General features: G+C 43.5%; 2 protein-coding genes across 2 annotated transcripts in view; one reads left to right on the top strand and one right to left on the bottom strand.

Moving 5' to 3' along the window:
• The first annotated feature begins 337 nt into the window (after nt 1-337).
• On the top strand, nt 338-3,343 carry selenom (selenoprotein M). Its single transcript, XM_020110143.2, has 5 exons — nt 338-612; nt 1,306-1,341; nt 1,522-1,556; nt 1,668-1,746; nt 2,624-3,343. Exons 1-5 carry the CDS (start codon nt 514-516, stop codon nt 2,837-2,839), a joined length of 465 nt encoding a protein of 154 aa, XP_019965702.1. The 5' UTR covers nt 338-513; the 3' UTR covers nt 2,840-3,343.
• Nucleotides 3,344-3,662: 319 nt separating this feature from the next.
• smtnb (smoothelin b) overlaps nt 3,663-11,534 on the bottom strand; it is a 47,987-nt gene continuing 40,115 nt past the window's right edge. Inside the window, 10 exon segments of the mRNA XM_069523715.1 lie at nt 3,663-5,265; nt 8,078-8,229; nt 8,399-8,525; nt 8,618-8,794; nt 8,888-8,969; nt 9,056-9,118; nt 9,248-9,427; nt 10,424-10,456; nt 10,551-10,626; nt 10,922-11,107. Coding sequence (XP_069379816.1) covers nt 5,103-5,265; nt 8,078-8,229; nt 8,399-8,525; nt 8,618-8,794; nt 8,888-8,969; nt 9,056-9,118; nt 9,248-9,427; nt 10,424-10,456; nt 10,551-10,626; nt 10,922-11,107 — 1,239 coding nt within the window. The 3' untranslated portion in view covers nt 3,663-5,102.

Below are 11,534 nucleotides of genomic sequence, written 5' to 3'. Positions count from 1 at the left end.
ATCATCAAACTTTCTTTATTGGCACAAAGGACACTGAAAGCTGTGTCATGTCTCCTCTGAGTATGATTCCTCCATTCTTTCCCCTGGTGTGATAAGAAACATCAATATGTTGATCCAATGTGTAAAACAGAGATCGAAATAAGTCGCAGAATTCAAAATGTCCCACATTACCTGCATTATATAACAAGAGGTTCACAGACCATATCAATTATTCTTATTTCTTATTATTCTTATTCAAATGATAACACAACTAAAATCTATAGGATAAACTATCTCTATGGGAATCTCTGGGCTAACCAATGAGCTTCCTTCCCCCCCCCTCTCTCTGCACTGAAAGAAGTGTTTGACGTGGCGAGAGATCCGGATGTGACATAAGAGTGCATCAGCTCTCCCCCTCCACCTCCTCCTCTTCTCCCTGCTGCTCCTGGGCTCATTCTCCGTCAAACATCCACAGGTCCTGGGTCCTGAAGAAAGACTGAAGAGACCTGGTCCAGGATCTGAACCGGGTCCGAGATGACGTGGCTGCTCGTGTTGGCCACTCTCCTCCAGTGCGCCTCGGCCTATGACGTGGATGTGAAGAAACTGGACGGGCTGGCTAAAGCGAGGGTGGAGGTACGTTCATCCTCCTTCATATTACCCGGTATACATGGAGGCAGGCTGGGACACAGCCACTGTGAAGCCGGGCACAGGTTTATTTGTGACCGGTTCCTGAATCGAACGTGCGTAAAAGTGTGAATGGATACGTGTTTTTCCCCCTCGGATGTCTTTGTTTGGCGCATGCGTCAGTGCCTCTAATGTGGAAGTGGATGGAGCTGGAGTAACCTGAGTGCTTCTCCACCTGTTTAAGCCACACAACACAAATTCAAATGTATTATTGTGATTATTTTTTAAAAATGACTATAAATTGGTTTGGTGTAAAATTTGCTCAGGGTGGGTTTCAGGAGGTTGCACAAAAGTTTCTGAAACTCGACACCTGCTTTTTTGTGAGGAACCATGCAGTTGTCCCTCAGGGTAGCGATCATCACTGAAAGGAGAAAGACATGCTATCTGCTGCTATTGTTGTGCTAGTTAAACCTGCTACTTTACACCTAAGGCTCAAATTCCTGCATGAATGAGTTAGGCATCCTTCCCAGAGAGGCCTGCTTTATCCTGTGCACGGTGCAAAAGGTGTGCATGAAGGAAAATATGCTGAAGGATAGATCTCAGAAGCCACAACATGTTGCCACATCAGTTAAATAATCATTTTCTTACTTCAGGTGATGCCTTCTTTTCTAAAATATGACTCATGATCTTATCTCTCTGCAGACATGTGGTGGATGACAGCTGAACCGGCTCAGGGAGGTAAGTTACAGGAACAAACAGAAAACAGCCAGTGTTGGATGCACTCTGAAGCTTAATCTCCGTCTAAGTGTTGGACATTTTTACATTTTACATCTAGTGTTCCACATAATCCCCGATAGGTCTGTCACTGAAACCAGCCCTGAGTGAAAAAAAAACATTAATCCCCACCTCTGTCTGCAGGTCAAGGCCTTTGTGACCCAGGATATTCCTCTTTAGTATCCTTCCATTCATCGCTGTTACTCCTTCTTAAATATTTGTTTATCAAATGGTTCAAAAGAAATCCAGCATTTTCTCTTTGGGACGATCTTTGACTATGACCCTCTCAGCCATAACCTGGTGATGAAGCACATTCCTGGGGCCGACCCTGAGCTGGTCCTCCTGAATCACTACTTCGAAGAGCTGGATGTAAGTCTTGCTTTCATTTTGTTATATTCAGTGTTTGTTTTCAATAGAAGAAAGCCCCTGTGTTAAAATTAAAATATAACTATGGTGTTTGGGAAATCATCTTTTTTGGGGGGTTAGGTTTTGCTGAAACTTTATCATTTTCCACAAATGAAATAAGGTAAGACTATAGTATCAGAATATTGAAATAAAGGAATTTAGTAATTTAAAGCTACATCAATCCACTTGACCTGGAGGCAGAAAATTATCCACATGTGCCATCACCTCTATTAAAGGTTAAAATGCCTGCATGTGTCCAGCAGACATGGAGCAATGAGAGTTTACATTTGGAGGCATAATATTGTATTGTACAGCTCTGGTTTGGTCATAACCAGTTCCTGAAGGAAATATCTGGCTCTGTAGTTTTTCTGTACAGCACAGGTTTTCAAAGTCAGACTGTGGCCTCCCCTCAAACTTCCTCAAAAAAAGTCGCCTGCTCACCTAGAAAGTCTAATATTGTAGTTCACTAGAAGTGTTGCTTGAAATAAAGTCGATGAGAGAACCAAAACATTCAAATAATGTAGGCCGGAAACCAAAACAGGAAGCTGCAAGACTCTAAAGCGCTCTGTAGAGCTGAGAGGAACTGTAGCATGAGGTGGTCATTTATTGTGAGATCATCAACAACAAATCACACCTTTCATGTAATAATATTTAATTGTGGAGCTTTAACCTTTTATCTAATGTTTAATATACCATCTAATTTTAAACTCCTTATTTAAGAATTCAGTCACATGATGCACTGACATCTAATGTGTTGAATGTACTTTATATTTTCATGCAGCACTAACAGTGACAGAAAAGTTTACAGTGGAATTATCCTTTAACCAGATTTCCTCCACAGCGGATCGCTCTCTCCGACATGACCCGCTCTGAGATTAACGAGATGCTGGGGAAACTGGGTTTCTACAAGAAGGCTCAACTCGAGGACGAGGTGCCGGAGGAGTTTCGCTTCTCACCCGCCAAAGACAGCCCATTCAAAGGGGAGCCAGCTGAGAAACCCGCCACAGAGAACGCCTCCTCAGAGCCCAACGCAAAAGTCGAGCACACTGACCTATAACCCATTGGGAGTGACCAAAAGTAGGAATGTAACAGAACCACTCTTCCCCAGAGCTGCTCCACAACCAGGTGGTCACCGCAGAAATGTTCCACTTGTGAAGGGCGGCGGTGGCCAGCAGATCATGGATCAGCTCTCGGGGAAGGACACAATCTTAGCATCAGCTAAAGGCCTTTAAAGGTCCACAGTCTGAATTTGCACATATTGTTCTTGCTGTGTGTCTGTAGTGCTAAACACACGACAGACGCTTTGTGAGTTACCCTCCACACAGACTGGAAGTGTGCTTGTTATATTTAGTTTTTTGTTCATCGTGTTTCATGTCTCTCGAGTTCTCTTGTGTGTTTGACTGCTTCTGACCTGCTGTGAAACTGAATGAAGCTTCAGGCTGAAAATTGTCAGTGGCCTGAGGTTGATGCTACATTTTCAGGTGGGTTGGACTGATGCACACAAGAGGAGTCCAGTGAAAAGTTGGCAATAGAAGAAAATAAAAGATATATGGGAGAAAAATTATCATCCCGGGGTTTTTTTTTGTGGTTGGTGTTTTTTTCTAAAGGTTCTTAATTTCCCATAGGTAGAGTATAATTACAGACTTGACACTTCATCCATCCATTATTCTAGCAGAAAGCTGATGTCAATCCGAGGTGGGACAGGTTGTCAAGATATTCAGAGCAAAAACTACCCACAAACACTTTAATTTCTCAAATTGGTTTAATTGTTAATTCACATTTAACTGTGGTGCACAGAAACATGAAATTATAAAGTGTTGAAGCTCTTTATAAACAACTCACTGCTCGGTGGAAGATCATTTGTTTTTTAGTTGGCAGCAGTGGAAAATTGAAAAATACCTTAATTTCTTTAACTCTACTGAAATAAAATTGAACCAAAATCAACGCTGAAACCAAATTTTAGACATCTTCTCAAAAAGGAAAATTAATTTTACAAGCAGAATAAAAATCTCCCTTGGCTTCATGTCGTGAAATATAAACTTGGCAGAAAAGTTCAGTCTTGATTACTCGTGTTGAAACTGAAAGCCGGCTTTCATCAGGCCTGTGAACTTGTCCAAAATACACCAATATTGTTTCACAAAACAATAGGTTTAAGTATAATGTACACACTAACAAAATTTAAAAAAATGATATATCAAAAAAGAAAAATCTATCCAAGCTTAAATAAGGAGCCCTCTGAAAGAGCTGTGTGTGAATGTGTTTGGTTAAGTGTGGCAGTGATGCTGGTAGATGATGGAAACAATAGTGTCCCATGCTGCTGTCGAGCAGAAAGAAAACATCAAGTAACGATACAGTTCAGTTCTATGATATCAGCTTGAAACCCACTCCTCCTTTCTTCCGTCTACCTCGATTAAATTAAATAAACATGTTGAACTGCGAGCATTTAGAATAATCTGATGATGGTACAGTACAGGAGGGACGAAATGTTCAAAAAACTTAAACATGTTCTCAGTAGCACTACAGAGTTCAGAAATGTACGATAGCTCAAACACAACAACAGCAAGACGATGTTGGATCCGTTAGAACAAAGAAGAGAAAACACTCCTGTGCTCATGCGTTAAATAGTTAAATGATAATTGGTTATGTCAACGTAAGAATAATAATAACAATAATGAAAATACTTCAAGCAACCAGAGTTTGGTAAAAATGAAAAAGTACCAAAATAAAAACCAAGAAATGCATCGTATATTGGACTGGTTGTATTTTTCTTCGTCAGTGGAATTACCAACAGCTGCTAACAAATTACCATTATGACAAAAGTGTCGCAGAGAAACATGTCGCTAAAAAATAATTTAAAGGGTAAATGTTAAAAATATATAATAAATATTACATATTATATATACTGTATATATAATATGAAATATTCTTTTTTTCTCTTGGTGTTTTAAAGTACACTAGCTTAGTGACACAGCTATTGTATGTTAAATATCACCTGACACAAAGCTGTGTTTCAGTACAAAATGTTTTCAACATTTTAAAGCTTAAAAAGGCTGTCGTCTAACTCATAAAAACTTTAGCGCCCTCTTGTGTGAGGGAGACGTGTCCAGAGGAGAACAGAGAGACTGAATACACATCACCTCTGCCAACATAGATAAACTGACACACAAAAACACTCAAACACACACACACACACACACGTATTTACACACACACATTATCCCCAACTTGTCCAATTGGAGATGTACAAACTCTGTGACCCAGCCCAGAGTGGAGACGGTCATCAGGCGGGAGTGAGACAACACCAAGCTGAGGCCGAGTGCTCACTGAACAAAGAGGTCAGAGGGCCGACCCATGGACATCTCGTATCTGCGCAGGTGGTTGACCAGAGACTGAACGTAGGTGAAGACGCACTTGGAGTCGGGTTTGTTGCCCATGATCATCATGTCCTCCACTTCCAGCAAAGGCATGCAGTTGGCCCATGTCCTGAGGAACATGAGACATCGAGTATGAGATGGGAGGATGAACAGATGGGAGAGGACCACAGATGGAGGAGGGAGAGGGACACACATTTCAAAACCATCACGTTCATGGCTTTGTCATGATCATCAACCAACGAAAAACACAAATGCACACACACGCGCGCACACATACACACACACCTTTTTAATGTCCACATTTTTTACTATCCTTTTTGTTTGCATGAAACCCCAGAGTGCAGTCTATACATTCTGTTGATAAAAAATGGGAATGAAATGGAAACAAGTGTTTAAATTGACATGAAAAACTATTGAAAAACCTTTTTGTGTTTATTGTTTTTGTCTGTTCCTTAATTAGTTATGTTCAGTCACAGATGTTATCCAAATAAATAGTGAAATTGGAATGGTCTTTAAAAATGTTTTTAGGAATAAACTCCACGGTCACTGTGTATGTCAATGAACCACTTAAAGGACAAAGACCTCACATGTGGTTCCTGCAGAGGGTGACCACAGGGTGGCGTTATCTCCCCATACTTCTGTTACAGTCTACACAAACCAAGAGTACAATGACAGAAACCACTCAAGGTTAAATGTTTAGCATGTCAACAATATAAAATCTGTGTTGTTATTCGAGGAAACAGGTCATTGTGCACTTTAAGGTTAGGATATCTTTAAAAGGCTTTTAGAGCAAAGAGCGTAAACACCTGTAAACTCACACATGATAAAAAGTCAGAGGACAATATTCCTTCCTCTGCTTTGTTTCTTAAGTTGTGTGTTTGTAACACTGTGATACGGCAGATCCTTTTAAAGGGCTGAGCTGCAGATGCTCCTGGCTCTCTGCCTGGCTATGCAGAAATGCACACACACATGCACACAAACATACCATGTTTGGAACTTTAAAGCCCAGTGGCTTCAGATTAACATGAAGATATCAAATATCCAAAAGCATGTCTTCTGAACCACTACGTTAGACACCAATCCTATCACACACACCCACAGACACACACAGACACCCACACGCCTGTCAGAACCAGAGTGAGGTTCCGCAGCACATTCGTCCCCTCTCTCACCATGGGTTCAGTTTTAGGCCGGGTGCGACTCTAGGATGAGTTTTTGGTTTTAACCAGGCCCTTCGTCACCAGACCTCTGTAGAACTCCTGCAGGTACGTGTACACACATTTCCAATCCGGCTCTCGCATCTTCACCATGTCGTCCACATCCAACAGCTGGGGACAGTCCACTAGCTTCCTGCGCCCACGCCCGGCAGGGTGGAGGAAAAAAAAGGGGGAGGGTGGAGGATGGAGAGAGGAAGGAAAGGAAGACGCAAACAGAGAGACAAGAAGAGGACAGGAGGGATCAAGAAGGGAAGTACAGATAAAAAAGAGAGAAGGAACAGGACAGAGATAGTGGACAAAGTGTAGGGAAAAAAGAAAGGAAGGAAGGAAGGAAAGAAGGAGGGAGGAGCAGAGAAAAAAAACAGATAAAGCAGTGAGCAGCCAAATGTAAAAGGTTCATGGTGAGAAGACAGAGGGAGAGAGAAAGGACACAAAAAGAAACAATGACATTACATTCTCTGTGTTCACAAATATATCCATGAGTGGACATGCTTCATGAACATCTGTACAGTATGTGGCACAAACACACTCATACACACACGAAACAAAACGTTAAATGAGCGTCAGGCGATGCTCATTCAGCCTTTTTGTTTGTTGTTGTTTTTTTCTGTGCAGGACGAGAGACCATTTCAATACAACTACGCTGAAGACACAACGAAAAAAACAACAATGTTTCTGCATTTAAACACAAGATTCAACATCCATATGGTGACTCTAAAGAAACACACTGGTGCACAGGACGGAGCGTGTGTGAATGTGTGTGTGCGTTGGGATTCCAGATAACAGTCAACTGTTGGGAGGGTCGGGAGAGGTGAGTGATGGGAGAGTGCAACAACACAAATGTGGGCAGACAGGGGCTGTGGTTGGGTGACGGTCCAGTGATGAGAATATGAATCACTACTCATAACACCAGCATGGGCGTCATCCTACTGGGAGCATGTGAACGCACACACAGTGTGAGTGGTGGTGGTGGGGGACATCACAAGTGAGAATGCCGTGATGGAGGAGGGATAAGAACGAAGAGAAAAGTAGAGAAGAGATATTAGAAATAAAAAAGGAGAGGGATGAAGCGATAGCTCTTCCGTTTTTATAACCTGGTGGTTGTTTGAGGGACGTTTTTTGTTCGTGGGTCTCTGGTTTAGAGCAGACGTGGACAGATGGAGTGGAGGTTTAGAGGCGGAGTTATTACAGTGGTAATGAGGCCCACTCAGCCTCGCTGGGCGTGTGATACACCTGGGAGAGACCTGGGAGAGAGAGTTAACCCACGGACATGAGTCGAGGAGCTTCCACGTGGTTCTGGGTTTGACCTCTGAACTTCTAGCTCGAGTAAAAGTTGGTAAAGAGGAACATCGAGTAAAAGCTATTTGTGGATTTTACAGAGAAATGAAAGAATGATGGGAACTTCTGCACAGCACGATGAAAACCACCAGAAAAACTGGCTTGGACTGTTTTTGTTGAATTTCATTGTGCCTTCATGACAGCCTTCGTTGGACAATAACGTTGATATCTTCAATCCATGGAGGAAAAAAGAAGCCTGCAGGAGCTTCTTCCTCAGGTTTCTCTGCATGTTCTTCAAACATTTCTCTGCTTTTCCCCCACAAAGTCCGCTGAGGCTTTTATTTGCAATAAAAACTGAACAACATCCAAAACGATGTGGTTAGTGCACATGGTACGAGAACAAACATGTTTGTTGCGTGTACTCACTCTGCAGCGTTGAAGGCCACCTCAAAGTTTTGCCTGCGGTTGCTGGGGCTCAGCGAGTCGTAGTCAAAGGCTTCTGGGAAGAAATGGTGCACCAGGGCACAGAACGCCATGCCGTTGCTCCAGCTGGACGAAAAGTTTTGAATATCCACATGCTGAGGGAATAGACACGCAGAATAGACAAAAAGGCATTGATAGATCAGTGATGGAAACATTTCCAAAGTAGGAAAACATTATCTCAGCCTATCTTGTCTTTATCAAGTTCAGCTCGGGCGTCGTTGGCTGACATTAACAAAAAGCACAACACGCGGCAGGTTGGCTAACCTCATATGAGCGGGTCTTGGCACGGCACCAGTCGAGCAGCATCTGCTTGATTGAGTTTGCATTGGGTACACCAAAGCTGGTCGAACGCTGCACCTTGTTTACCTTGGCGACCGCCTGGTTTCCAGGGCTGAAAGAAAAGTCAGGTTTGTGTTAATATTTACATGCTTTGATCTGCTCTTTTCCTTTCTTTGGTATCGCTACCTCTCTGTTTATCCTTACCCGCCTCCCTCCTTCTCCAGCTTCTCTATCATGGCTTTGCGGGCCTGCATGGCAGAAGTCTTTGGCAGAGTCTGTGCCCTCATCAGCTCCTTGCGTCTCTCCGCCTGCCGTCGCTCCACGGCGGCCAACCCGCCACTTCCACTGCGAGTCGATGAGTCATCCTCGCGGTCGAAGACACTGAGAAGAAGTCATGAACAACAATTGAATTTGTGAAGGTGCTGGGATTTTAAATTTTGTGTTAAAGTATATCGCTGATGTTTCGAGACCCACCTGCCCACTTTTTTGCTTGTGTTCGAGGAGGAAGAGGAACTGGAAGATGTGAAGCTGAATGATTTTGACTGGACCGTCCCTCCTGAGATGTAGACAGATTGTGTCATGATAAATGAACACACGAAAAAATGAGATGATTATATGAAGCCAAATAAAGTAATGACTCACTGTCTGTTTTCTGCACATAACTGGCCTCGACGACAGTGCTGCGTGACGACCTGCTCCCATCATCTGACACACACACATGGTTGGCATCATTATTACATAATCATTGAATTTTCATTTTACATTCTGTCTGTTTTCTCTCCCACATTGTTCAACTGTGACTTGGGAGGATGAAGAAATGAAAACACAAAGTACCAGACTGGGCAAAGCGGTTCGTCTTTGTGACTTGACTCAGGGTGGAGCCATCTGCAGACTTCTCCACTTTCCTCATCACCACCTCTCCTGCTCCGACCCCGGCGCGACCTTTCTGTGAACGGTCCTCTCTCTGCTGCCGGAGCTCTTGTAGACGGGTCTCGCGCTCCTTCTCTCTTTGGTCTGGGGTGGAGGAGAAAAAAAGAGGTTAGAGGTGAGTAGGGATGGACATGTGGTTGGGAAAGTGGAGCGATGATGTCAGTGGAAAAAGAGGAGGAGGAGGAGGACACAAGGTCCTAAACAAACTGACAGCACCTCCTCTGACTGCCACAAAGATGGATTCAAACAGAGCTGCCAAATTTGAGGCGATACATTTCAGGATTCTTTCCACAGTACTGTAAAATGTGTCCACACACACACACACGCACACAAGCACACACACGGGAGACTCACTGCCGAGCTTTCAAGTGATGTGTGAGGCTCAGAAATCACAGATCAAAAAGAGCAAGCACATGTGCAGAATAACTGCACACAATGCAGCACCTGAGATGTACGTGGATTTTAACATAATGTAAATGGACTATATTTAAATAGAACATTTTTTGACTGTGATCAACCACTACAAGCTCTTTACAGGGCTACAGCCCGGAGTAGCCAGGGATCGAACCACCCTCTGGTTAGTGGATGACCCTCTCTACCTCCTGAGCAACAACAGCCCCTGAAAGTGCAGATTTGACCTTATAAACCATACTACACCAGACTATACTATACCGTATGATACCATACAATACTGTACTATACTACACCACACTATACTATTACCTTACTACACCAAGCTATACTACACTACACTATAAACAGCACAGCCTCAGATCTGGGAGTCGGGAGGTTTAACTGTCAGCTCAGTGCAGACACCTGGTGAAACCATGTGGTGAGTGCTCACTGCAAGACGTCAACACACTCAACGTGGTAGATGTTTCAGTCATTATGTTGAGGCACACTGAGAACAGGATTCATGCAAAATTAACAAAACACATCAAACATATCCATCATCATCCACTGCAAAGATACACTGAATAAAAATGGTAGTGGTCTGACAGTGACAAGATGGTGCTCATAAAAAGTCAAACGCAGGCAAGTATCAATTGTTTATGCACACTGCACACCAACCTGCCCTACCGATTTCCTCCTGTGTGCATCCCAGCATGGCCTCTGAGGGCAGAATGGATCGTTTACATTCGGAAAATAAAACAGATTTAAACTCATGTGGTTGGTGTCAGATATTTTGGTGTATTTCTGCTGTTACCTCTCTTTCTCTTGCGAAGGTCCCGCATGGCTGCACGGATCATCTTCCTCTCCTCAAAGTCTTTTGACTCATCGAGCTGTGGAAGGGGAAAAAAATGAGCATGTGAGCGCACGCACACACAAACGGAAACAATGTGCGGTCATTCCCCACAAAGAGGCAAAGTGGCATGGCTCCATTTATGTCAGCAATTCTAACATTGTGCATACACACACAAAACACTGAGCTGTGACTTCTACAAATATACTGTCACATAGCTGCTTAGATTTAGTGTCGATACACAAACATTCTGAACGACTGAGGCTGCTGTAGTCGTTACAAAGAGGCGCTTTTAAATCTAAATCATCCAGAATTGTAACTTGGGCGTGAAGTACCATTTTGTCAAGGAGCTCTTCATCCTCGATGGCAGCCAGCTGTTCGGCTGTCAGCTTTCCGGAGCGCTCGTCGGGCTTGGCCTGAGTGCTGGAGCCGTTGGGGATGGTTGGGAATTGACACGGAACCTGGACAGACGGTCCAGATGAAAACACCGGCTCAGAGGCCATAACAGGCTCCGTCTCGATCTGCACAAAACACAAACCCGCGCACACACACACACATTGTGAGCCACATCATAGATATGCAGACATGAAGGAGGACAAAGACTTTGGAGGAACTGTGTGTATGAATCTTAAAAAAATTGCTAAGACTACTCATTCACCACATCTCATTATTTCTTCCATCCCCTCTACCTTCCAGCCATGCCAGAGACATGGTGAGCAAATGAGAGCGAGAGAAACTCTGCCAAGTTACGGTGTACTTAGTTCATGGAGTGTGACTGACACAGTGTCTAAGTGATACCAAGCCGCTGGGAATCACAACTTTATGTGACAGGTTTGGTACACCACTGCAGCTGCAAGACGAGAACAATGCATTAGCAGATATAAACTCTGAGGGGAAAACATTCTAAGCCATCCTCTCTGGTATGTGTACCACAGAGGGACTGGTGAG

This window comes from Paralichthys olivaceus, chromosome 4 (genome assembly GCF_024713975.1).
Source record: "Paralichthys olivaceus isolate ysfri-2021 chromosome 4, ASM2471397v2, whole genome shotgun sequence".
Taxonomy (NCBI): domain Eukaryota; kingdom Metazoa; phylum Chordata; class Actinopteri; order Pleuronectiformes; family Paralichthyidae; genus Paralichthys; species Paralichthys olivaceus.
This window is presented reverse-complemented; position numbering and strand designations above follow the sequence as displayed.